This window comes from Talpa occidentalis, unplaced genomic scaffold, assembly GCF_014898055.3.
Source record: "Talpa occidentalis isolate TD23 unplaced genomic scaffold, MPIMG_talOcc4v2.1 talOcc4.12, whole genome shotgun sequence".
Taxonomy (NCBI): Eukaryota; Metazoa; Chordata; class Mammalia; order Eulipotyphla; family Talpidae; genus Talpa; species Talpa occidentalis.
In genome coordinates, this window is record NW_023601212.1 from 78,830,146 (window position 1) to 78,856,765 (window position 26,620).

General features: G+C 52.2%; 2 protein-coding genes across 9 annotated transcripts in view; one reads left to right on the forward strand and one right to left on the reverse strand.

The window, feature by feature from the left end:
- On the reverse strand, positions 1–19,605 carry FKBP6 (FKBP prolyl isomerase family member 6 (inactive)). Of its 7 annotated transcripts, none has more exons than XM_037506842.2 (8): positions 19,486–19,525; positions 19,046–19,130; positions 18,051–18,253; positions 16,571–16,690; positions 15,615–15,809; positions 15,378–15,487; positions 13,769–13,861; positions 1–485 (listed from the first exon to the last, which is right to left on the reverse strand). In XM_037506842.2, the coding sequence occupies exons 2-7, from the start codon at positions 19,107–19,109 to the stop codon at positions 13,771–13,773; spliced, it is 783 nt and encodes a 260-aa protein (XP_037362739.1). In that variant the 5' UTR covers positions 19,110–19,130; positions 19,486–19,525; the 3' UTR covers positions 1–485; positions 13,769–13,770. The 7 variants fall into 7 exon arrangements, with proteins under 7 accessions (XP_037362739.1, XP_037362740.1, XP_037362741.1 ...); XM_037506839.2 differs by lacking the exon at positions 1–485 and adding an exon at positions 9,813–10,622 and having other exon boundaries at positions 19,046–19,135; positions 19,486–19,605; XM_037506838.1 differs by lacking the exon at positions 1–485 and adding an exon at positions 10,632–10,791 and having other exon boundaries at positions 19,046–19,135; positions 19,486–19,605.
- The window catches only part of TRIM50 (tripartite motif containing 50), a 13,209-nt gene continuing 5,630 nt past the window's right edge, over positions 19,042–26,620 (forward strand). The window contains exons 1-2 of one of the 2 annotated variants that reach the window (XM_037506836.2): positions 19,042–19,594; positions 25,633–26,098. In XM_037506836.2, the coding sequence (XP_037362733.1) occupies positions 25,715–26,098 (384 nt within the window). In that variant the 5' untranslated portion in view covers positions 19,042–19,594; positions 25,633–25,714. Of the gene's footprint in view, positions 19,595–24,865; positions 25,079–25,632; positions 26,099–26,620 lie in introns of those variants that run through there. The other variant, XM_037506835.2, reaches the window with a different exon arrangement.

A 26,620-nucleotide genomic window follows, 5' to 3' on the forward strand; every position in this document is an offset into this window, starting at 1 on the left:
ATTCACACAATTTATACTGGATCGTGCAAGGACAAGGAAGTTTTTATTTATTTACAACAAAAACACTAGTAACCTAATTCTCTCTCTCTTCAAAACAGAGCCCTCCAGAATACACAAAGCAATCTCTCTTTGTATTTACCCAGGGACATCAGCCACCAGAAGGGGGGTGGGAACTGGGAGAAAAGCCAAGGACTAACTCCATTAAAAAAAAAGCTGCCTAAAAAAAACCAGTATTTTTTTGACTTGTCAGTAGCTACACTTTCCCCTACTCTGTGTATGGAAATGTCAAACAGAAAACAGCACCTGTGAAAACACATTCCAGCAGCGTGGGAGATGAGGCAATGACCCGGCTGTGGGGTTCCAGCCCCTCTCCCCAGGGTCACGGCACACTGCCTGCGCTGGGGAGCACTTTCCAGAAAGCCCTCCGCCCCAAATAACGATGGAGATGCCCAGCAGCCTCGCTTCTCTTGCTTGTGTTGGAGAATCTAGGAAACAAACCCAGAAGTTAGAAACATGACGGGACTCAGTCACCCCAACGCTGAGCAATCACAGCCTCCCGCGTGCCAGGGAGCCAAGGGCGGCCCAGGGTCTGCAGGGAGGACACTGGACAGGAACCAGGGGACAGGTGCTCTGGCCATACAGCCCTCCTGACAAGGCTACCAATGAATATGAAACTTCAAGAACACAGGACACGGCCTAGAAAATTAGAACAGAAAGGAACTGAGGAGCCCATCCAGTTCAACTTCATTTTCTCGCTGAGGCGCCCAAATAAATGACTCATTTCTGAATGCAGGGAGTTTTATCTGTCAGTCTTTCTCAGCTGTTGCATGAAGAGTGACACTTCGTAACCATTTAAAATGTGAAAAATACCCTCAAAGAGCCAAACACAGGAGCAGTTGCTTACATTTTCAGTAGGATATTGCAAGACACTTGAGACCACACCGGCCAGCATCAGCATCTCGGGATGTAACAAACCAGAAGCCGGACACACCTTACACGCAGCTCCCTGTACAGCTGGCGACACACCTCCCAGCGGGTGACTTGCATGTTGATGGCAGAGACGCTGTGGCTTTATCTAGCACCAGGAGACTGGGTTCCTAGGCCCCGCTGTTCACTGCTGTGAGCCTGGGCATGCCATACACCTCACCCCCTCTGTACAGCGCACGATGACAGCCATCATAATAACCTGCTGACGCCTCCATGGTTTCGCCGCCTGCCATCCCTCCCGCCAAGACAGTGGCCGAGTGCTGGGAACAGCCGGCACACACAGGGTGCGGGCTGGGTGGCCCCCAGCACTGGTGTACTGGTGCGAGTGGCTGTCTGGGACTCGTGTAAAGGGCAGGGGTCTGAGTGAAAATATTTTTTTCATTCCCTTTTGCAGAATAGCAGTTTCTTTTTTTCCCTCCAGCTAAGACAGCGGAAGGGATGCTTTATTGTGCACGTGTTACATTCAGCCTCCTCTGAGAACAGAACTGGTGCAGAACATCACAGTTCCAGGAAGGGCCCAAAAGGGACTGGCTTTGGTACAAGTGAGGTGGGTCTCTCAAAGGTGGCCTCACCATGAGATGGTGGTGGAGGGTCTATTCACTGAGACAAATGCTGGTTAGTAGCACAGTCTGACAATTCGCACGGGCGCCTGGCCACCAGCTCTCCTTCGCGGTTGCTCTCAGTTTATGGGGCTCCTGCCTCGTCTTTTTTCTGCGTTTCAGCCTGCACTTTCGCCTCTACCTGCGCTTGGCTGTCATGGTGCAGAGGCTTCAGAAATGGCACGAAGGCCGAGTGCCAGAAGAGCAGGAGCTGAGAAACCTGTCCTGGACATTCCTTCACGCCCCTCGGCAGGAGAAGCAGGTAGGCACGGGCAGGGCAGAGGGAGGCCAACTTCCCTTCCACTTGTCCTGCCTGCGTCTCACTGAAACCTGGAGCGGGGAGTGCTTTCTGCGCCTATGAATAGTACTCTGCTGGCTAAGTCTTTGTTGGTTAGCCTCGGAAACCAATCACAGAAACACACGGCAGCAGTGAATTTCAGCTTACAGATATCAAAGTCACCACTCTTGTGGGACTCTTTTTAGTGCGGTAGAGAGATTAATAAACTCAAAAATGCAAATGCCATATAGACTGGAGGGCCCTCCCAGAGGAGACAGAGGCAGACTAGCTGGGAATGGTCACGCTCCCCGGGGGGACACAGTCGGCATCCGTGCAAAGGCCTCCAGAGAGTCAGGGGTGCAGCGGGATGAGTGTGAGACACTGATGTCAGGGGGGCCGGCGTGGCCCAGGGCGGGTGACGGCAGGAATGAAAGGTCGCACATGACACTCGGGCCACAAAGGGCCGTGGAGGCACTAAGGAAGGACCTGGTTTTCTCAGGAGGGCAACGGGTAGTCATTGGAGGTTCTGGCAAAAAGTAGTAGCAGCGCAGAGGAGATGGGACAAGAGACCACAGCACTCAAAGATGGGCAAGAGTCTCTGGGCAGGCGGGTGCCCTCGCTAGCTTCCTGCATTTGACCAGCCATGAGAATGTCCATCATCAATAGTTTAACAAGTGAAAAAAGATCATCGGTTTCCATCTAGACTATGCCCCGCGTACTACCTTTAGAAAACCTGTGAAATCAGTATTCTGAGCATGTTCCCGGGAATGCTGTTGTGTAGCCACAGTCTCTGCCACCCCTCCGGACACTGGGATTAGATGAGGTGCCGTTCGTTGCATTTTCAGATTGAGATCAATAAAAAGCAATACTTTAGCATAAATAAAATGTCTCAAAATAGGAAAGTGCACATTTCACTTTGAAAATGCAATACTCAGAGCACAGGAAGGTACAAAGAAAAAGCATCATGTATCCATGGCTCAAGGAAAGATAAGCCAGAGAGCTCGAAAGACAAAAGGAGACAGACCTAGGCGGGGGACGCAGACAAAGGTCTGACAGAGCCGACTCCGGCTGAATAAATTAATACTAAACAAGCTACTTCCTCTGAGAGTAAACCCCAGGCCTGGGGAAAGGCACAGTCAACGTGAAACAGAAACTTGATCAATGGTGTGATCGGGGCCCACAATAATCGCACAAAATAATGAGCAGTAATCAAAGAAGAGTGTGAAAATGTAACAGAGAAGCTGGAGGAGTGATGCAATCCTGGAACCGTGAGCTGCAGGCTGCAGAGCCCAGGATGTTGAAGATCTGAGGACAGAGGGCCGAGGACCAGGGCCGGGGAGGAGAGTTCCCACGGGGGCAGCCCTGTCCTCCCGCACTGCCCGCTGGCCCTGCAGGGGTGATCCGAGGAGACCATCAGAGGTGCGCAGCGCCCGTGAGGAAGCTCGGGAGTGAGGTCTTAACCTCTGTGGGTCATACAGCTCTTTGAAAACACTGATGAAAGTGGTGGATCCCACTTCAAAATCCCAGAAAATGCTCAAATGTTCCTAAAGGTGGAAATTCACAGACCGTCCCTGGAGCCATTTAGCCATTTAATCTCTTTCTCAAAACCCAGACTAGTTTCTTCAGATCGACTGAGTAATGTGTATCTCAAATAATTCCCAAGGAGGGGGATAATCTGACAGGCAGCTCTCATCCATCACCCTGGTGACATTCTGGCCACCCCATCTGTCAGCTGTGTTCTCTGGCCTGCGCAGGTCTCCACCCGCTTCCCGCAGGCAACTGCTCAAAGCTAACCACAGGGCAGGCTCTCCTTATCTGCTGCCCCCTCCTCATCTGCTGCCCGCTCCTCAGCCCTGATCCTGGTGGCCACACCGACTCTTGTCACATCCTCTCAGCCTCTCTGGTGGCCCTTGTGCCAGCAATGTCCCTCCCCACACTGTCCTTCTGCCTCCTCTGACCTCTGGCAGGACTCAAGTATCACTCAGTGGTGTCCCTACCTGCTGGGACACACATCACTCTTTCTAGGCTTCAATTGAATGAGTGAGTTTCCCTGAGCACCCCCGGGTGGGGGGCCAGGACCCCACCATGACAACTGTCAGTTGCCTCAGTGTCCCAGTGAAGGCTGCAGGACATGAGGTCAGAGAGGTCAAAGTGCAACCCAACTGCCCCCATTTCAAAGCAAACATGACTGTTATGCTTCCAGGTCCCATCCAACCCCACCCCCTCCCCCACCTGAGAATGTCCTGAGAGCCTCTGGTCACTGTGCTCCTCAGCTTGTTGCTGGGTTCTTGGACATTTGGTGGAAGTTCAAATTCACAGGTGCAGAGTCAGAACCTGAGGGGCCCCAGACGTTGTGTGGTAACCAGTGCTCCCAGGAGGCTCGAGGCGCGGCCAGCAGCCTGGCTGACATGCCTTCCTTTCCCACGTCTGCTCCCCTACACCCAGCGCTCTGTCCACGTTCCCCTCCAACAACCTGTGCGCAGGGCAAGCGCAGCCACTAGTTTCCAGTCCTTATTTTACGGGTCCCTTGTGCTGCTGGACTTGACCCTATGGGTTACTCTACAGGACTCCCCCCTCTAGAGGACAGTTACCTCTTTGGGTATCACAGTCCCTGCTGAGAGGCTGATGGCAAGCGTGAAATCGGTGTGTAGACACAACTACTCAGGGGTTCGTGGATCCCCCAACCCACTGTGAACTGTGGACTCCCAACTACACCTTCTGTCCTACAGAGGCTCTTTCCCTTGGATTCTCAGTTCCGGTTGGTGGCCCACGGTCTTGTCTTTGGCTCAAGCTCTTATTTCTACACCTCACGGGCCACCTCCTTCACATTCCTGGATTTCACTGCCCTGCACAAACTCACGGCTGCCACATTTGTCTCGAGCCAGGCCTCCCCACTGACGCCCAGATGTGTTTTCTCTGAAATATCCTGCAGACTCCTCAACTTTGACAGGTCTCAAACTAAAGAGAACTGTCTCCAGTTGGTTATACCGTCACAATCACAGCTAGCGAAGTTGGGGCTCTGGGTATCATTATTGATTCCCTTCCCCAACCTAATACCAGTTTGTGTGATTTTTGCTAAATTAGTTTTTAATTCACCATCCTCCCCCATTCATTCCTCACCTGCCTCCAGACCTCAGCTCTTGGCTGGGAGTGGCAACAGCCTCCTGGTTGCAGTTCGCCCCCTCTTGCTCCCACTGCTCCCCAGCCACCTGCAAGGACGACTACCAGAGAGGAAGTGTCTCGCAGAGGGTTGTCTGATGACCGTGTCTGGGGCAGAAAGGATGAAGGGCAGGATGCTGAGGTTGTATGGTCTGAGTTATCTCTAGCTGGGGAGACTTGTAGTTCCAGTAGATGATGATACAGAAGAGGGTATAAAGAGACACAGTGAAGACCCCAGCGATGTCCATCTCTCAATTCCCAGAACTTGTGAATGTTACCGCAGCAAAAAGGACTATGCAACGACATTAAGGATTCTGAGATGGAAGATTATCCTGGATTATTCGGGTGGGCCCAATGCATACAGAAAACTCCTCATAAGATGGAGCAGAGGGGTCAGAGAATGAGAAGGAAACATGAAAACAGCAGAGGAGGAGAGAACTTGAGAGAGACTGGCAGAGGGCAGGTGGGGGAGGAGGTGTGAAGACCTGTTGGCTTTGCAGACGGAGGAAGGGGCCACTGGCCAAGGAATGCAGGCAGTCTCCACAGGCCATTCATTGCAGCGTGGTAAGAAATGAACGCCGAGGGATTTCCTTACACCAAGGCGATCACATTCACCTCGCCCAAAGGAAAAAAACCCCAGGAGACATCGGGATGCCAAAAGGAATCATAGGGTATGGCCCCACGTCCGCCCCACGTCTGCCCTTCGTGGCCTTTCCTGTGCTCACTGTTACAGTGACCGCTGTGGACGCCGGCACAACAGGGCCTTCTCATCTGGATACACTTATCCCCTGTGCTGGGCATGAGTGTTGCTCACAGCTATTCACTTGTTTAAGAGATTCAAAAACCCTCCTCTGGGGCCTCCCCGGTGGCGCAGCCTTTGCAGCACCAGTTTGATCCCAGGCCGCCGGGCAAGGGTCCCACATGGCAGACCTCTCCTGCCGCCTGCTGCTCCCCTCAGCAGTGTACTTCATCATTCTGCCTGCTCTGCTCCCCGCTCTGGCTCTGGTGAATCCTCTCACCCTCCCGCGCTTCTGACTGTACCCAGTGCTTGTATGAGTAAATAAATAAATCTTAAAAAAAAAAAAAAAAACAAAACAAAAAACCCTCCTCTGGGTTCTGGAAATGCTCAGCTCATCCTAGTTCATTTCAGCTCCACTGGGGCCTGTGGCTGCTCCAGCAGAACCCACAGGGGACAGTCAGGACACGAGGCTCAGACTCATCTTCAAGGGTCTCAAGATGCTAAGACATTCACTGATGTTAATTCCTTACTGTCGAGGCTTTGCCTGTGGCTTTATCTAAATTGGTGTCTGGGGTTACAGATGCCTGGAGCAGAGGCACCTACAATAATGAACCCAAGAAATTAAAAACAAACTGGGCAGACATCAGCTGTCTCTGCACCCTGGGCAAGTAAAGAGCCCTTAGAGATCCGAACACTTCCTCCTCCAGACAGTGCAACTGAAGCATAAAGAGGGTAAATGACACCACTGAAGGCCCAGCTTGAGAGCTAAGACTGAGAATACAAAATTTCCTATTTTTTCAACATTGTAACGAATGGCAAAGGGTCCTTAAATAATCATGATTTTGAACATTTCAAAAAGGAGTCAGGTTATGGCCTGAAATGTGATTTAATAGCCCACACTGACACCACACCAGCAAAGGACACAGATCCAGTAAAGGCAGCCCCAGCAGGAAGCAGGTTTGAGGCCCACGCCGACTGCCAGGAGAGGATGTGGCGAGAGGTGGAGGGGTCAGAGGAACTCTGCCAGGGGAGGTGCTTTCCCAGGAAGGGGCATAATGAAAAATACCAACCTACCCGGAGCTATTTATAGCCACACAACAAAGGGATGGGTTTCAATGACACTCTGAGCTGGGAGAAAAGGCATTTCACAGATCTCTGAAAGATCAAGGGACTGTGTCTAACAGTTTGCCTGGAAAACATGGCACTTATCTGACAACAAGATAAGATACTTGGCCTAGTTACTCTTGAGAAAATGCAACCCCATTTTGAGGAGGAGAAAAAAGTGTAGAGACAGAGAAAGAAAGCCAAAGGACCTAGTAAGATAGGAAATTACAAAAATATAGCCAGAGGGCCTCCCTGGTGGTGCAAAGGGGTAAGTCTCAGACTATGAAGCTATCCGCAGCCATTGCAGCACAAGTTCGATCCCCGGCCAGGGAGGTGACCCATATGGCGCAGCAGACCTCTCCTGCAGTGTATTTCAGTCACTTTGCCTGTTCTGCTCCCCGTTCTGTCTCTGGTGAATCTTCTCACCTCCCGCACCTCTGGCCTGTACCCCAGCTCTTGTATGCATATATAAATAAATCTTTTTTAAAAAAAGTACTGCTAGACACATTTGTTGTGGACTCAGATGAGTTTAACCAGAGGCAGGTATGATCTTTTAGACTTAATACGAGATCTGAGAGTTTCTTCCTAATCTCTTTGGGAAGAAGGGGATCAGAAAAGATTCCCTGTCTGGATCTAGTCACTACTGTGAGAGATGATGACCTGCTCCCCGGGCTTCCTGACAACTGACCAGTCCTGCCCGGACACAGGAAGGCTATTTTAGCACAAAGGAACCCTGAGGCCGCCGCTACCCTCGTGCTGGCACCCAGCTCAGTGGGGCCTCTGCTCCATGCTCACTTCCGGCCACCTGTCTGACCCGGGGCTGAAGCCCGGAATCTCAACTACAGGACTGTGGTCTCCACAGCCTAGCCTTTATCTGGTAAGCTTCTTTGACTTGCTAGAAAGCAATTTTTATTTAACTTTTCAATTTTTTAAAAAATTTATCTTTTTATGCATACAAGAGCTGGGGTGTAGGCCAGAGGTGTGAGCGGGGGTGGGGGGGTGAGAAGATTCACCAGAGATAGAGTGGGGAACAGAACAGGTAGATCTACTGAAATACACTGCTGAGGGGAGCAGCAGGCGAGACAGGTAGAGGTGCTAGCATTGAGACTTTAACCCCTGTGTCACCAGGGAGGCCCCTACATGTAATTTTTGGATGTTACTAAAAAATACCGTAACAAGGAAGTAAAATAAGAAAATGGATACAGGAAACAGTGGATTCAACTCAGGATAAAAGAAGATAAAAGGATTCAACTCAGATAAAAGAAGCCCCAGCATGCCAGGTGTGTCTCAGGTGTGTCCCCAGAACCCAGCCAGACTGTGCACAGTGTGGAGCTTTCCAAGGGGAGCCCCTGAGAAGAAAGGAGACACATTGACTTATGGTGCCACAGAGGGTGTTTTTTTTTTGTTTTTTTTTTTTAAGATAAGGATAAAGGCAAGCAGTTCAGGGTTGGGGTGGGGGTTGGGATAAATGCAATTAGAAATTGCAGGAAAAACAAAAGCTAAAAAAAAAAAAAAAGTGCAGTATTGACTTTCCAGTTAATCATACTCTCATCACAGAAAGTGCAGCTCAGGAAATACTGTCTTTCGCTTATGAAATCAGAAACATTAGCACGAGTATTGTTTTCATCACAATAATCAAACAGAGGATCGAGAAGTGGTCATAAGACCACAGGGAGGTAAGAGATGGTGCTGCACCACAGCACAGCGGAAGTCAACAGACACAGGCCCAAACCTGATAAAAATCAAGCAATACCAATAGAATTCACTATTTAGCTCTATGGCAGAATCCCCAGAAGAAGTTAAAGCTGTTTTCCCCTGGCTCTGGGCCAGACTGCAGGGCGCGCTCCCTGACTCTCCTCGCCCACCAGAGACACAAGCTTGGCGAGTTACCTCCTTGCGCCTGATTCACCATCTATACAATGAAGGTAAAGGCTATATTCTAAAGGTGCTGCCTTCAAACAGCTCACATGAAACATGCAAAAGGATACCTGGCATATGAGATGGTTAATAAGTATGTTGAGCAAAATGAAAAATAAACTAAAAAATCCTCAAACAGCAAGCAGTGCTATCAAAACCACCTAGAAGGAAAAGATGACAAACCAAAGCTCATCCACACTGTGCCCAAGCACGGAGGCCAGGTGGGTGAGCCCCCCCCCCATCTCACCCCACCCCATGAACCCCTTGACCATGCAGGAGTCTGCCTGTCTCTCCATGTGCCTTCCCCACCATCCCCATGGGGCAGTGATCCCCTCACTGCCAGCTCTGCCAGCTCTTATTATGTGGTGCTAGGAAGGAAGGGGTGCTGCACTGGGGTCATCCTCCTCCAGCTAAGTCTCCATTTTCATGTGAATTCTTTTGACTTAAACTATCTCCCCATCCATTCCAGATGGGCAGCCTCACACTCCTGACCCCATTCCCGCCTGCTGGTACATCTGCCTCCCGCTGTCATTGCCCCTCAGATGCCTGCAGGCGCGTCCCCACTCCCACCCCAGGCCGCTCTTCCATGGCCCACAGAGCACGGCCTGCATTCAGGGGACCAAAATGCCAGGACAAGACTGCTCCTCAACCAGTCTCAGTTCTCAACTGCTTATCTTCTGCCCCTGCGCCCCATGAGGCATTTCCTTTGGGACTGTTCCGGCCAAGCCGTGCTCTGATCAGGATGCTGCCCTGTGGCATTCTCCTGTGTCCCCTGTGATTCCATCCCATCCTCGGAGCCCACCAGCCCTTGCAGACCAAACTACAAAGCCAGCACTGAGCTCTCCCTGTCCCCCCAGCACCTGCCATTCAGCCTGTGAGGAGGCAGCTCTCGGGAGGTGCTTGTGGAGCAAGGGAGCATGAGTGAGGACGGAGGCTGCTGGGGCGGGCAGCAAGACCTGCCCCGGCCCTGTTTAGGATGCTGTTCTCACCAGCAGCCATGCCAGCAAGCAGCGCCACCTTGAGCCAGGTCTCTCCCGTTTCCTTGCCGCGTGTGGTTTTGCTCATGCTCACTGCAGGACTTCACACTGCACTCTCCTAAAAGTGCTTGAAAGGAGGGCAGCAGCCACCCTCACCAGTATGCAAGTGTCTGATGGGAAAGTGTCAGAGCTCAAGGAGCAGGGGGGCCGTGGAACCCCCACTCTCCCACCTCCACGGGACCCTGCACTAGGGGCAGAATGACCCTGACAGGGGCTTCACCAGCAGAGAAAGCGCTGGATCCCAGGGCCACCCACACCCACGTGGGACACGGTGGAGCAGCTTACTCCAGGAGCAGGGGCTCTCCATGGGGCCGCTCTCCAAAGTGGAGCCTTCTGTGTGAGCTCCCCATGTTGGAGGAACTTAAAGTCACTTGAGGTAGAGCATTTTAGTAGTAAGTCTTTTGTATTAAGCTAAATTTTGTTTTCCTGTTATGTCCAACTCGCTGGTCCTGGAAACCACAAAATAAATGTCACCATTTAAATAGCTGAAAATAGCTATAGGGCTCAGTTTACAGCCCTCTTCCAGGCACAATAAAAGTGGGGCAAGAATCCCAGGTAAGATCACGTAAGGACAGGAAGGACACAATTCAAACTCTACCCGGAGATGATGACGAACTTAAGAATTAAAGAAAATGTCAGGACAACGCTCTGTGCTCTGACGGCATCTGTTATCAAGCTGCCTGGTGCCTCTGGTAAAGGCACCCTGTGGTGGAGGCGCATGAGGTCTTGCCGAGTAGGTAGCCAGGAAGTGCCCACATGTGGACACAGGAAGGTGCAAGCCCGGGTCTGCGGCCTCCGCTGCGCTGCGGACACGGGAAAACAGTTTCAAAATGGCTCAACAAATATTAGCCTGGGGTCCGCCATAAAACCGGAGGTCTTCTGATGGACGTGGGTCAACCGCTGACCTGTATCTTGACTCACCAGATCATCCCCAAGGACAGACCTGTCCTGAGGTGTGTGTTGCCAAGTCCCCTGGAAGGCCAAGGAAAAGATAGTGCAGCGGAACTACAGACGTTCCTGCTCCTTCCACGCTGAGCTGCCGGCAGGTGACCCCTGTGTCATCACGGAGACTCCCGCCAGTCCTGCTCACCAGAACAGTGAGTGCTGAACACCTGTGCTGGGCATCCTGCCCTTGGTCTGCTCATTGTCTCCATGCCCCTTGCTTTTGGGAAACACAAGCCTTTTTACTCTGGACAACTCTGGACAATCGTTCCTTTGCCAGCTCTTACTAGGCGGTGCTAGGAAGGAAGGGGTGCTGCTCATAAGGCCCCACATCCTGCAAACCAGGCCAGACTCCTTCCTCAGGACTTTTCAAAATGCAGCTATAGATAACAGAGGAAGAGGAGGAAGGTGGCGGGTAAGGAGGGCCCCCTCTTGAGTTGGAAGGCTGTGGAATTGGACACCTGGGTACTCCTAATGGTGCGAGAGTGAAGCAGAGATTAGATGTCCTGGAGGCCCTCAGGACTGCAGCTCTCTAACCGCCTGAGTATTTACTGTTCAACTTTTCATTTGACTCAGGGACCCACCCCTGAAACCTCTTTTTTAGCTGATGCTAGTGAAAGACGGGCTTCTGGCAGTAAGGCACATCCTGGCAGCCAACACAAGAGCCAGCCTGGAAGGTGTGATTTCAAAGAGGCTGGACTGGCATTTCAGCTCTTTTAACCTTGGTCCAACCAATACCTGCTGAGCACCCGTCACGTGCCCGGTGTGGTTCCAGATGCTAGAAAATATGCAGATGAAAAAGACATGGTCTTTGGGCCTCCCTGGTGGCGAAGCAGTTGAGCGCTGGGTTGCGAGGCTGCCTGCAGCCTCTGCAGCGCCAGTTCGATCCCCGGCTGCCCCCTGGCCACCAGAGGAGGGTCCCACATGGCGCGCAGACCTCTCCTGCCGCCCGCTGCTCCCCTCAGCAGTGTACTTCGGTCCTTCTGCCTGCTCTGCTCCCCGCTCTGGCTCTGGTGAATTCTCTCACCCTCCTGCGCTTCTGACTGTACCCAGTGCTTGTATAAATAAATAAACAAATAAATCTTAAAGAAAAAAAAAAAGAAAAAGACATGGTCTTCAATCTCAAAATCTTCAATTTACTATCACCAGCGCCTTAGAGAACAGACTACGACAACACGCATCCACCAGGAGTGCTGACATGTTAGACCATCCACAGAAGACAAGGTCAAATTTTAAATGGTCTTAGTTGAAACGAGGTTGTCAAAAGAATCTGAAAACCTGAGATTTTAGGTGCCCAACTAGGCACAAGTACAACAGAAAAAGAGGGAACAGAGAACACCTGTGACACCCTAGCCAAGCTACGTTATAACCATACAGGGGGACTCCCTGGTGGCGCAGAGGTTAAAGTCTCAGCACTATGAACCTGTCACCAGCCACTGCAGCATGAGTTCGATCCCCGGCCAGGGAGCAGACACACATGGTGCAGCAGACCTCTCCTGTCTCACCCGCTGCTCCCCTCAGCAGTGTATTTCAGTAGATCCACCTGTTCTGCTCCCCACTCTGTCTCTGGTTAATCCTTTCACCCTCGCATCTCTGGCCTGTACCCCAGCTCTTGTATGCACAAATAAATAAAAATAAATCTAAAAAAACAGCAACAAAAAACCCTGTACAGCAGTGGGGACAGCACCATCATGGTCACTCTAGACCCAAATACAGTCGCTGCTGGTGAGAAGATGAACATGCAGGACCTGGGAGTACAGGGAAACCATCTTAAAATCATCAGGCTCCAGAACACATCACAGACCGAGGAAGCTAGAAGGCGAAGGCAGCGAAGGAGACCGCTGCCCCGCTGGGTGACACAACCTGTCTCCAGGGCAGACGCCGGAAGAGCCGGGTCTCCACTCAACAGCGGGACGGGCCAGGTAACAGCCCCAAGTGTCTGGCACAAGCCACCAGGCCTCCATTTCCATGGCCACAAACAGCAGCCAAAGAGAGAAGGCCTCTGGCTCACGTCTAGTCAGAGGACCTGCATAGATGCCCAGGTCCCCAGGAGACCTGGAGGCCTGGGCCGCGGGGTTGGGGGCAGCCGTTTCTGACAGGCAGAGAGCAGCAGTTTGCAGCGGTCGTGTGAGCACTGCCGGGATGAATGGGCCTTTCACCGCCTTCTTCTCTCAAGCCCCTTTTGTAGAGAGATGTTGGTGGCAACAAAGGAGAGATTTATCACCATGAGCCCGTTCAGCAGCTGTTTTCTTGTTGTCCCTTGTTTAACTTCTCTCATGAGAGCAGAGTTATCTACCCAGCTAAGCAGGTGTTTAAGGCAGGTGATTTTGTTTCCATTAATTTTCTTAAGTAACAGTAAACCAGACGAGAGGGTTAGCTCATGCGCTCATGGGGAAACCTTAACCCTGTGCCTGCTAAATTCCCAGGGTTATGCCCGAGCAGGAAGTTCCCTTCTGCTCCTCAGGTCCAACACTTCCAGCTCTCTGATGCTCGTATTAGCAGAGTTGAAGTCGTGGGCTGCCTCCACCCTCAATATCTGGATTGTCTTCTTATGTGTCAGATGCAAAGCGAGGTTGGAGGTTTTCAGATTTTCAGGAAATACGTTAAATAAAGCATTATTCTTCATTTCAAAGCCCAGGTAAACCCTCCCATTTAATGACTACACTCCAAGTTTCATGTTCTAGGCTGCTGTGAGGGGGCAGTCAATGGACTTTATTTTGTTCTTTTTGAACTTTAAAGCTCCGAGGCCTCCCAAACCTACACATTTAACCTCTAGCTCTGGCTGCACTCTCCGTCCTCCTCTGTGAGAAACCCACAATGCATGCACCCTGCACCACTGCTGTGTCGTTAGCTCAATAGGGAACGTTTCTGCGCCCCCCACCCGGCCCCCCACACACACTGGTCCTCAGTGATGCAGCTACAGTCACAGTGGGTCTGGGAATAGCCACATACACCCCTGCACGCAGGACAAAATCCTCACACCCTTTATGCCTCAGCCCTCTGTTACCTTCAGTTTTCTTCCCCTACAGAGTCACTGTCATAAGGAGCAAACATTCGGTGACACATTTCCTTCTCTTTATCCATGTAGTCCCTGTAGCAGCTGTAAAGAGAAATAAATATAGATTAGTTAGAGAAGGTCTGTGTTTGTAGCAAGTGACATCTAGTGGCTGGAATTCCCCGTGCAGATCAGGAACAAACATTCCAGGGCCTCCCTGGTGGCGCAAAGGGTTAAGATATAGCCTATGAAGCTATCCGCAGCCATTGCAGCACAAGTTCGATCCCCGGCCAGGGAGCTACCCACATGGCAAGGCAGACCTCTCCTGTCTCGTCCACTGCTCCCCTCAGCAGTGTGTTTCAGTAGATCCACCTGTTCTGTTCCCCACTCTGTCTCTGGTGAATCCTCTCACCCCCAGCATCTCTGGCCTGCACCCCAGTTCTTGTATGCATAAACAAATCTTTATTAAAAATTCATTAAAAAAAACAAGCTCCAGCAGCCATGAGGGGTGGGAAGCAATGCTGGAGGGGTAGGGGACCCAGGGAGGCTCCCCAGGGTGGTTCTAGAGCCCTTGGTCAAAAAGCCCACAGTCTGTGAAGATGGAAGCCTTGAAGGCTGCGGCCACTGTCGGTGAGGCTGCCAGGCCTGTTCTCACCAAGTGCCCCTTCACACCAACCTATAACTTATCTTGAGATTTTCTTGCCAAAGAATGATCAGATTCCCAAACTCCTACAAACAACCCAACAGGATACTTTTAAATAACAAAAAAAATTTTGGAAAGTGCTTCAAGGTCTGAAATAATCAGTTCCAAATATAAGAGGTGCACACATCTCAGACATTTGAATGCCAAGAAAACTTTAAGTAGAACACGAATGAAATGATTAATGTTAACAGGAGTAAAGCATCGCACCAATACATTAGAACAAGAAAACACCTGAAAAACCCAAACACACCAGTGAGTATATTCCAAGGTGATAGGGTTATGGGTGAGTCCTATTTACATGTGGATATTTTGAAAGTTTTCTACAATGAACATGTAACTTCTCTAATCAGAAAAAGTTCCGTTACTGAAAGACGTACAGATATCACTTGGGCAACAAGAAAGTCACCCCAAGCGTATGAATCAGACTTGAAGGGCCCATTTCAGATCAAACCAGGATCTAGAAAACAGCTTTCTATAGTTAGCTGAGCGCTGAGCATGGTGGTAAATTTCCTGAAGAACAAGACTTTTTTTTAACAAATTATGCTGCTCCACCTTTAAAAATTTTTTCTTAGTTTTAAATTAACTCATTAATTAAATACTCATTAATTAAAAATGTTTAATTAATGAGTAAAATTTTTTTTCTTAGGCTTAACTTCTTGTGGGTGCTTATCTGTGGGGGCAGGAGTGAGGGGAAGCAGGGTGATGATAACAGATGATAAATGATCCAGACTTGTAGTTTGCAGCTACTTCCCACCTACCCCAGGGGCTGGTTCAGTGCATCAAGCACTTCGAGCTCTAGGGGGCGCTGCCTCATAACGCAAGCCAGGCATTATTCCCACAGGGCTCTTTCCGGCAGGGTTGCTGGACCAGCGGCTGCATCACACCTCTTTCTCTGCACTCCTGCAAACAGTGTCTCACCTGGCCAGTTTCTTCAGCTCATTATTGATGTCATGATTGAAGGGTTGTTCCTTCTGGGCTCGGACCAGAAAATCCCGGGCCTTCTGATACTCAGTCATGACAATACAGGCCTGCCAAAGGACAAAACTTTAAAAAAAACACTTCTTTCGGGAAGACGGTATTTTGCAGTGCCCACGTTGAACACCACTGTTACCTTTCCCTGGGCATTCATTTCCAAGTCCTCGTCCTCCAACTCACCTGTCCACACCGGAAGAGCGCCTTGGCGTTCTTCTGGTCAATGAGCAGAGCCTGCTCGCCATAGCGCAGCGCTGCGATGGGGCGCTCCAGCTTCAGGTATGTAAAGGACAGGTTAAGGAGAACGAGAAGCTTGGCAGATGTCACCTGGTGCTGCTCTTCAGTGGGTGCTGATCGCCGACGGAGAAGCAATAATGCCTGTGGAGAGGGGAGACAGGCTCTTATTATAGAAAATCCTGAGAATCCACAAAAACAAAGTTAAGAAAACTCCATTTGTAATGGCATCAAAAAGAATAAGGAGCAATGTAAAGTGCAAGATTTGCAGACTGAGAACCACAAAACACTAAGGAGGGGAACTCACACTTTCTAATTTCAAAATTTATTACAAAGCTACAGTAGCCTAACCAGTGTGGTACTAGCATAAGGACAAACACATAGATGGGACAGAACTGACAATGCATAATATATAAAGAACTTTCACAACTCAACAAGAAGAGATCCTTAAGTTTCTACAGGGAAAAAGAAAACGTCACATAGAAAGGACGGCAGTAAATAGGCTTCTCAATAACAACTCTAAAAGCGAGGCTGTAACAATATTCCTTACAATCTGAGGGCTGGTGGCTGCATCCTAGAATATCACACTGCTACTCCACCTGTTAAGTATGAGGGAAGCATAAAATATATCTTTAGCTATTGGCCCTTTGGCGGTGGGCGTGATGTGTAACATGACTTTGAAGAGGTATAAGCCTGTGTTCTTAAAACACACAGCATTGTAAACCAGCCACCTCAAAATAAATTTAATTTTTAAATTAAAAAAATAAATAAAAATGTTAAACCCCCAGACACTCAGGGATAGACTCAATCAGAACAAGGGGGTAAAATGAGAGACAGGCTCAAGGCCCACATGTTCGGACAAGGGTGTTTTCAGGTTCTAAGCTTACACTTCAAAGCATTCTTACCCGCTTATATCTCACTTTGGCATCATAGAAACGACCCTGGCGGAAAAGGTAGTTGCCAAACTCCCTTTCGGTAGCTGCCACTTTTAGGACCTTCTCAAGTGGAAACTGATCTTGTTGCTCCTGAGACCAAAGACAAGGACACTCAGAGTCACAATGGATTACCAGAATCATTTGTTTTTTCCCTTAAGATTATGAACTTTTATTTATGGCTGTGTATGCCAAGCACCAGGCTAGGCGGCCCTGCACAGGGGTCTGTGAGCCGGCAGGTTGTCACCACTGTGGGAGAGACCAGAGCCCAAAAGTCTACTTCTTTAGTCCTCCCAGATATGGTCCTTAAGGAAGCAGTTTGCCATGACATCAGAAGCTGGTGGAACTTGCCAAGTAGGCATCAGGACTTAAAACCATTTATTGTAAGTGCTACCAAGGCCTGGGCCCGCCGCTGTTCCTTGGCCAAGCTGCTCTGGGTGCACACCAGAGCCACACACAGAACCTTTTTTTTTTTTTTTAATTTATATTTTTGCATTGAAGAATGGGGGTATAGGCCCGAGGTATGGGGGAGGGGAGAGGATTCCAGAGACAGAGCGGGGAGCAGAACAGGTAGATTGACTAAATACATGGCTAAGGCGGGCAGTGGGCAAGACAGGAGAGGTCTGCTGTGCCATGTGGGTAGCTCCGTGGCCGGGGATGGAACTCAGGTGGTAGAGGTGATAGCACTGAGACTTAACCCCTAGGCCACCAGGAAGGCCCCACACAGAGCTCTTCTAAAATGATGTCCTGCTTCTCCTCCCAGATGTCAAATCAGTGCACCAGAGGATGACCCAGGCATCTGAAAGAAGCTGTATTGTGGGAAGATGAGAAAAAGGTCAGATTCTCACTTGAGGTGCTGCCAGCTTAGCTGGGAAGACACTGCGCAGATGTCAACCTGGACTGGACACCTACGCCCAGCTATGCTGTCAGCATCAGGCAGCACAGCAATGAGGACATGTGGTTGCTGCCACAAGTCTATGGAAAGGTGAGGCCACAAGAGAAGGTAATGCTTAAGTTACAGGGACAGAGGCTAGAGGTCCCAGTTATCCTGCTATTCCATGCAGTCAACAGTTCCTTTAGCTCTCAAGTGTCCTGAGTTGGATGATAAATTACTAGGTCACCCTAGTTACAAGCTACCCAGGCTTGACTTGCTGAAAACCAACCTTAATGTTCAGAAGCAAATGTTCACTGCCTTGTGGGGAGAACCAGGCAAAAGGTAACTGAAAAATTAGCTGAAACTGCTGGTCTATGACAAATCCACACCTGATCCTGGCCTAGAATGTGCACCAAGAGCCATTTCTAAGACAGACAGGTGCGAGGAGGCTCTACCTTCTGCTTCATCATCACACAGAAGCCTCGGGGTGCTACCTGGGTAGCTCAAAGGAACAAAACCACCAAACACACAACCCCAACTCAATCTATAAAGTGCCAACACCTGCGCCCCAGAACTTACAGCTGAGAGGGCACAAAACTTGTCTGACTCAGCAGAGTCCAGGAAGTCAAGCAGCTCGATCTCAAACAGGACAGTGGTATTTGGGGGGATCAAGGGAGGGCAGCCCAGCGTTCCATAGGCGTACGTCGGTGTGAACAGAAACCTGGCCAGCTCTCCCTTCCGCATGCTCAGGAGGCCCAACTCCATGCCCCAAAGGGTAATATCTGGAAGAAGGGACAAAGAACTTAGTTGAAGCTTGCCCAGGATCCTGTTTTAATGCTATGGATCTCTTGCTCCTTAAGTGCAAACCTCTCCCCAGAATGTTCAAAGTGCCTGCATTGTGGCCCCAACTCACTTTACAGCCTTGTTTACCACCACAACTCCCCTCCCAACCCAGATTCCAGCTTCTCTAGGCTCCCAGCATTCTGGCCGCCACATCTTTGTTCATGCTGTCTCTCCTTCCTGCCATGGCCTCCTCCTCACCCCACGCTCGGCTCTCACCCTGACTGAAATCTCATTCAAACTTCAGGGCTCATTTCACATGTCCCCTCTCTTCCATGCAGGCTTTCCCAATTATCCCAGCTGGAATTAATTGTGCCTTCATTAAGTAAACCCGCAACACAGTGAAGACACCCCTCGTCCCCCCAGGAGCTCATCCAAGTCTGTCAGGTTTGTGGTCTGAACCAGGGTCAATGCCCCCCACCTCACTGACAGAGATTCTTCCTTGTGCAGTGTGGGTAGCAGCAGTCAAAAGAGGTCTACTTGATAAAGGAACTAAGGAAAATGCAGTGACTACGTCAGGATGCAAAGATTACTCTGCCAGGTAGGCTAGCTCCCCAAAACCTAGGTCTGGGGTGCGGGGATGTGGGAGAGTGCCTTGATGGTTTAGCAAAACCCAGCCTCAGGAAAACCACCTTGAAGAGCCAGTGCTTTGGACAGTTTTCCAATCCTGGTCATTCTTCCTCATCGGTTCCCCAGAGGAGTCCTTCATAACCGGCTTCTAAACAGGCACGTACCCTCTCCGAGTTTCATGAGCCGGGGCGTTCTCCTGAAGCAGTTAGAGTCAAACGGCTTGTCCATGTGCTCCAGGTATCCCGAATACTTCACTAGGGCCGAGGCGAGAGACACGTGAAGAAAACGGACCCAACACACTCACCCCTCTCTCTCCAGTCTCTTCAGGCGCACACACAAACACCACAAGCGGGTGTTCTTCAGTGGCCCCCACCCTGAAGTCAGACAGGTGGGCCCGGGAGCGCCCCTGGTTCACCGTGGCATCCCCAAAGGGGAGATGGTTTCCTGCTTTCCCTTACAATCCTCAATGGCAACAGTGAGTTCCCCCCTATAAAACGTTAATTTGGGGGAAAGCATGGCCTCCCTCCCCCCAAAGTGAAGCGTGGCGAGACCCTCGCCGCCCCGGGTCATCGCCAGGCCCGGCCGCCCGCGGGCGCAGCCCTACCCAGCACGGAGGCGTCGGGGGTCACCAGCTCGCCGGCCCCCTCCCGGATGACGTCCTTCAGCACGCCCCGGTCCCCCGAGATGTCCAGCATCCTGCGACTTAACCTCTGGTACGGAGACTTGTAGGGAAGGAAACACAGAACCTCAGGGTCCTCCGACCGCACCCCGACTCCAGCGGCCTCGTCCCCGGCAGCCCCCAGCTCCCCGTGCGCCCCCCTGCCCCGGCAGAGCAGCCCGCAGCCCCCGCCTTCGGCCCCGCGGGAGGTTCCAGAAGTGGGGGGGGGGAGGGGGGCGGGGCGCGTTATACCATGCCGGCGGCTCCCCGCGGCGGCGTTCCAGGTCGGGGCCACGAGGAGCCTCTCATTGCTTCACCACAACGGGCGCCAAACGGCCGGCCGGGCCAGGCCGCAGCGGAGCACGTGGGAGGCGGGGCGAGGGGAAGGGGCGGAGCACGGGGCGTGAGGGCCGCCCAGGGGGGGGTGGAGGGTGGGGGGTGGGGGGTGGGGGGTGGGGGTGGGGGGGGGGGTGGGGGTGGGGGGTGGGGGGTGGGGGTGGGGTGGGGGGAGGGAGGGGTGGGGGGTGTGGGGAGGGGTGGGGGGAGGGAGGGGTGGAGGGGAGGGAGGGGTGGGGGGGAGGGGTGGGGGGAGGGGTGGGGGGAGGGAGGGGTGGGGGGAGGAGGGTGCGCATGCGGAAACAGGAGGGGGCGCCTGGGGGTGCGGGGAGCATGTTGGGGCACGTGGTGTGGTGTGCGCTTGCACAAAACATAAGGGAACACATGATGGGCACAGGGGACCATGATGGGGGCACCTTGCAGGGGCCTGAGGGGGGCACAGGAGGACGTGGGCTGGGAGTGGCAGGGGCTTGTGGGGTGGGTAGTGGGAGTGGGGAAGGTCTGGGGCACACTGTGCCCTGGCGTCGGGAACTGGCCATGGGGCGGCGATGGGCAGTGGGACAGGCCAGGGAAAGGACCCTGTTTTGAAATGGTCAGGCTGGGCACCTGTAGGGTGAGGAAAAATGTCAGGCTTTTCTGCCCTCCCGCCATCAGGATAGATGATGGATCCTTGCGGTCCTGAATGCATGCCTGATGGCGGGCACCTGGAGTAGGGTGTGGGCATAGGTAGATGGGATTCACCTGGGCTGAGGCTGGGCTTTTAAGGGCGGCGTCACGGGGATGCCAGCAGAAGCTGAGAGAGAAGCAAGAGAAGCAGAAGCTGAGAGAAGGCGGGAGAGCCCAGAGTGAAGACCTGCTGGGGGCTGGGAGCCCTGCCAGCCTCTCAGCCCCCCCCCCCAGCACCCCTGCCTTGCGTGTACCTAGTAATCCCAATGAAGACCTGCAAAACCCCTGAGGGCTCCAGAATTCCTCCTTTACCCAGTCTGCATGGGATCCTAGAAAACCTGCTCAGTGGCCATTCCTGACCCTACAGCACCAGGGGGTGATTAACTCTTAATTCTCCTTTCTTTCCTCCTTTATGCTGGGAGAAAGTTTGACCCACTTTATTTATTTAAAAATATTTTCTTATTTATGCATACAAGAACTGGGGTACAGGCCAGAGGTGTGGGGGTGTGAGAGGATTCAGCAGAGACAGAGTGAGGAGCAGAACAGGCAGACTAACGAAATACACTGCTGAGGGGAGCAGCGGGTGAGACAGGAGAGGTCTGCTGTGCCATGTGGGTAGCTCCATAACTGGGGATCTAACTCATGCTGCAGTGGCTGCAAATAGCTTCATAGGTTGCATCTTAACCCCTTGCGCCACCAGGGAGGCCCCAATTTTGACCCACTTTACAGGCAAACAAGAGAAGAGGTGATGTCCCTCACTCATCACCGAATACACAAAATCTGCTCTGTCCCCTTCTGGGCGCAGAGGAAGATGGTCCTGGGTCCTGCCCCTGCCCCTTGGTCCTGGGCCCTTGTTCTTCTGGAGGACTAGATGCCTTTGGTAGCCTCTCCCCAGTGCCAGTCTTACCTTGACTATTGGACCATGTCTTCCAGCTTAGACATATCCTAAAATCTCCCACCTTGAAGCAAGCAAGCTTCCCTCTGTTCCACATCCCTCCTGCTGTAGGTGGCCCGGGCACTATTCTTCACAGAAAAACTCAAGAATGACTCCAATGGCTTTGCAACTCTCTCCACCTCCTTACTCTCCATTTTCTCTTCTACTCCCTTCAGTACCACTTTCCTGGGCTCACTGGATGGCTGCTTTTGCCACATCCTCAGATACCTTTGTCCTCAGGAGACTGAACGCCAGTCAGCATGTGATGAAGTGGACCTCTCTGACATTTGAAATGCTTTTTTCTTCTGACTTCTTTATTTGTTGTCACTATGGTAGGACTAGCACAAACCATCTGTTGAAGCACAACATCAGTCTCATGGGGCTAAAGGCCAGGGGTCAGTCAGCCTGACCGGAGGCTCTGGGAAGAATTCCCTTCCAAGCCCTTTTAGGTGGCAGACCCAGCTCCTTGCAGCTCTAGGCCCCAGTCTCCGGTCGCTGCTGGCTGTCAGCCAGGGACCACCCTTAGCTTTTAGGGGCCCCTCTGCAGTCCTTGCCCTCAGGCCCTCCCCTTCAGAGTCAGCAGCGATGTTCTGAATCACTGTGCTTGGGGTCTTCGTGCCCCCTTTTACCCCACAACTCTCTGACACCAGCCAGAGGAGGCTCTCTGCTTCAAGGACTTGGGTGCTTAGATGGATCCACCCAGATTATTCAAGTCCATGACCTTCAGTACACCTGCAAAATCCCCTTTGCCATGTTAAGCCCCATGTTCACAGATGCAGGTGTCAGGGTTGGATATCTTGGGGGGGGCCATTCTGCTGACCCCAGCTTCTTGGTCACCACACACTCCTGATTTTGCCCCTACCCCACAGGCTATGCCTTCTCATCCTCCTCCCCTGCCTAACCTCTAGGCATTAGCAGCCTCAGGGACCTCTGCTTTTCTATAGTCTTACTGAGAGATTTGGAGCCATTCCTGTAGGTTTAACTATGTGATGTGCTTAAACAAGGGCATGTTAGCCTGGGCAGCCTGAAGCCTCCCCGCCTAGTGCCTTTCGTAGTGCTTTTCAAAGTGTGGTCCCCAGACCAGCAGCATCAGTGTTACCTAGAACTTGTTAGAAATGCAGCTTCTTGGGCCCACCCCTATACTCCTGAATCAGAGACTCTGGAGACAGGGCCCAGTCTGTTTTAACAAACCCTCCAAGTAATTCTATCATTTGCTGATGTCAGCCGACCCCTGGCTACTCTGCGTCTCCACCTGGGAGTTTTTGGACTCTGGGTTCCCTCTTGGACTTCTTTTCGCCTCCATCCTCTTTCTAGCAGTCATTGGTTTCTACATCTTTCGCCCAGGGATTGAAGCCACAGTGATCAGTTAACTACATAGCAGCCAGAGTGACATTTTATATATATAAATTGGGCAATATGCCCCTGTCTTAAGGCCCTTCAACAGCTCCCACTGCCTTTGAGATTAAATTTGAAATCTTTGCTGTGGCCTAAGGGCCTCCCTGCAGCCCCTCCGGCCTTCTGCTGGTCTCTCACGGCTGCCCACGTCTCCTCGGCTCTCCTCTGTGTCTCGCTCACACTGAGTTCTTTCCAGCCTCATGCTCTTCGCCCTTGCTGTCCCACCATGGGTCTTCCCTACTGCAGGCGTCCAGGGGCCTCTGTCTCCTACAGGCCTCAGCATCAAGCCTCCTGTGAGACACTGCCCTGGCCCCCTTTAAAAGGGCACCTCCAGCTCCCATCCCCCACACCATATGGTTTCCTTCCTGCACAGCACTTACTTCACTGCCATGTCACCATCTCACCCCCCCAGTGCGCTTCCAGCCACGCCCCCCCCCAGTCATGTGTTGCTTAATGATGGCGGTAGGTTCTGAGAAATGTCTCTCTAAGCCAGGTTGTGGGTGTGAATGTCACAGAAATTACAGGCGGCCCTTAGACAACATGGGTTTGACCCGCACAGGTCCACTTACGGGTGGGTATTCTGGCAAACAGAGGACGTAACCACTGGCATCAAGAAATACAGTACTAACCCAAAGCACGTTGTACTGCAAATGTAATTTTTCTTTATGCTTTTCTTTTTTTTTTTTTTAAGATTTATTTATTTGTTTATACAAGCACTGGGTACAGTCAGAAGCGTGGGAGGGTGAGAGAATTCACCAGAGCCAGAGCGGGGAGCAGAGCAGGCAGAAGGACCGAGGTACACTGCTGAGGGGAGCAGCGGGCGGCAGGAGAGGTCTGCGGGCCATGTGGGACCCTCCTCAGGTGGCTGGGGAGCAGCCGGGGATCGAACCGGCGCTGCGGAGACTGCGGGCAGCTTCGCAACCCAGCGCTCAACTGCTGCGCCACCGGGGAGGCCCCTCTTTATGCTTTTCTTAAGGACGTTTTCTTCGGCTGACTCTGTTGTAAGAATTCAGTGAAAAACATACACAAAATATGTGTTGATTGACCTTGTGTTAGCAGCAAGGCTGTCGGTCACCAGCAGGCTATGAGCAGTCACATTGGGGGACAGTCGTGTTGGACTTGGATCACTGACACCCCTTTTTCAGTCCAACTGTACTTACACCAGGCGACACAAAGGGACCACCATTGAATGTGTGGGCTGAAACTACATATGGGGCACTGGGTGTATTTCGAACTCCAAAAGAACAGAAACCTTGACTGTCTTGTTCTTTACTGTGACCCTTATAGACAGCTCTGTGCTTGACATATAACAGGTTCCCAGTAAGTATTTGTTGGTTTAACAACACTACCCGCCCCTGCCAGACCTTGGTCTGATCACTAGAAGACGCCTCCGCTGCTGGCAGACACAGGTGTTAGGCCTTTGGGGACTGGGGGCTGCTGTTCTCACCCCTTTGTTTCTCATACTCCTTGAAAGCCTCTCCCACTCCAGTCTTTTCCATCAGTAACCACCCCCCACCCCCCACACACACAACATGTATAGTATATTATGGCAGCAAGATTAGCTGTATAAAAATTCTGAAAGCGAGTGTCCTCCCTGGAGGTGCAAGGGGTTAAGTCTCAGCATTATAAAGCTATCTGCAGCCACTGCAGCACGATTTGATCCCCGGCCAGGGAGGTGACCCACATGGTGCAGCAGACCCCTCCTGTCTCTCCTGCTGCTCCCCTCAGCAGTATATTTCAGTCACTCCACCTGTTCTGCTCCCCACTCTGTCTCTGGTGAATTATCACACACACACACCCACTCCCCCTGCACCTCTGGCCTAACTCCAGGTCTTGTATGCATAAATAAAATAAATCTTTTTAAAAAAAATTCTGAAAGGGAGAGAGATTTGGAGAGAATTGGTCAAAGCACCAGTCTGCTCCTGTTGGGGTCTGAGGTGTGGGCGCTGCCTCCTCCACATTCCCTGCCCCTCCCCATGAGCGCCAAGGCTAGCACCTGAACGCTGCAGTTATCAGAACCCGCCTAGTCTCATGATGTGGCCCAGCTTCCACCTGATTCTGGGCGACCTTGAGGACACAGGGGTATTGCTGGGAAAGGGGAGGAGCAGAAGGGGCAGGACCAGGTAGTGGAACAGGTGTCCAGCTGCCATCCCAGGTCTCCATGCCTCCTGTCCCATCCTGGGCAAAAGAAAAGGCCAAGCCGATCAGGTCAGTTGTGCTGGCGGGAGGCTTGGCGGGTGGTGAGAAGCCCGGTAGTCCAGCATGGAGGCTCTCCCTTCCGCCCTGGTGCTTTTGCTCTTCCGCGGCCTGTTTACCCAGGGGGTGGGGGTCAGCTGGGCTAAGGCTCCCCTAGGTACCAGACACTCTGGAGCAGAGTTGTCCTGAGACTGAGCTCTGCTTTGGAATTACCCAGGGGTGTCTCGTAAACGCAGATTTCTGGAGCTGTGTGGAAGTTTGCCAACACTTTCAACAGTTGCTTTCCAGTTTAACTCATCTCCAAGGTGGCAAGGACCTTCACTTCCCTTGAAGTGGGGCTAACTTGTTAGTGTGACTCCAAATGACCCCTTTGGGGCTTACCTCCAAAATCCTGAGTACAAAAATGTAGAATCATGTATCTCCTAGTGACCTCCCCCAACCCCCTCCCACCCCAACACAGACACTTAAGTCCTTTGTCATGAATATGGGAACACAGGCCCAAGGACATAGGGGGTCAGGAATGGAATCCAGGACTGGTGTTCTTACGCCCCTCTAATTTCCTCCAGCTGCCCTTGGGGGCTGCAATAGAGGCTTGGAGGGACGCAGCCTGGAGGGAAGCGACCGGAGTTCCAGCTTGCTCGGCAGCGGATGGCGTGGGAGCTGCAGGCCGTGCTTCAGTGCCCCATCTGCCTGGAGGTCTTCAAAGAGCCCCTGATGCTGCAGTGCGGCCACTCCTTCTGCCAGGGCTGCTTGGTGAACCTGTCCTGCCACCTGGACTCGGAGCTGCGCTGCCCCGTGTGCCGGCAGGTGGTGGACGGCAGCAGCTCCCCGCCCAACTTCTCCCTGGTGCGGGTGATCGAAGCCCTCCGGCGCTCCGGGGACCAGGAGCCCAAGGTCTGCGCGCACCACCGCAACCCGCTGAGCCTCTTCTGCGAGAAGGACCAGGAGCTCATCTGCGGGCTCTGCGGTGTCCTGGGCTCCCACAAGTACCACCAGGTCACGCCCGCCTCCACCGTGTACAGCCGCATGAAGGTGGGCAGCGAGGGCAGCTGCGGGGCGCAGGGGGCGTGGGGGGGGGGCTGTCCCGGGATCTCCCAGCCCCGCGCCTTGCTCCCTGGCGCCATCGCCTGGCACACAGGGTCACAGGCTTGAACTCGCGGGCAGGCGCGCAGGCGTTCATCGCGCTCGGAGCCACTGCTCCCATCCCCAGGAGTGCTGGGGTTTGCAACCCCGCTGGTGATGGGGAGCTCCTTGTGTCACGTGACAGCCCTTCCCCTGCTGTGTTTTTCTCTGTAGCGCTCATTTTTCTAGGGCTCTTCTAACTGGCTCTCAGGCACGTGAGGGCAGGGGCTGTTTTATCCCCTGGGGTACTTCTGTGCCTGGCAACTAGTAAATGTTCAGAATGTGTTTGTGGCATCAGTGAAGACTCTGCTTGTTTATCCGACTCTGGCTGGCTTTACTCTTTACCTGGCTCCCTTCTGGAAGGCTCTTGAACTAACTTCTAACATGGAACTATCTAAGCCCAAGTCTGTGCACCCCATGCCACAGACTAGC

Coding starts and splice junctions, on each gene's coding strand:
- FKBP6 (XM_037506839.2), bottom strand. CDS start 19,576: ATGCTGGACATCTCGGGGGACCGGGGCGTGCTGAAGGACGTCATCCGG. Junction 16,691..18,050: donor AGTTTTGTGCCCTCTCAGCT/GTAAGTTCTGGG, acceptor CTTTGGTCTCAG/GAGCAACAAGATCAGTTTCC. Junction 13,862..15,377: donor GAGCTGAAGAAACTGGCCAG/GTGAGACACTGT, acceptor TTCTCTTTACAG/CTGCTACAGGGACTACATGG.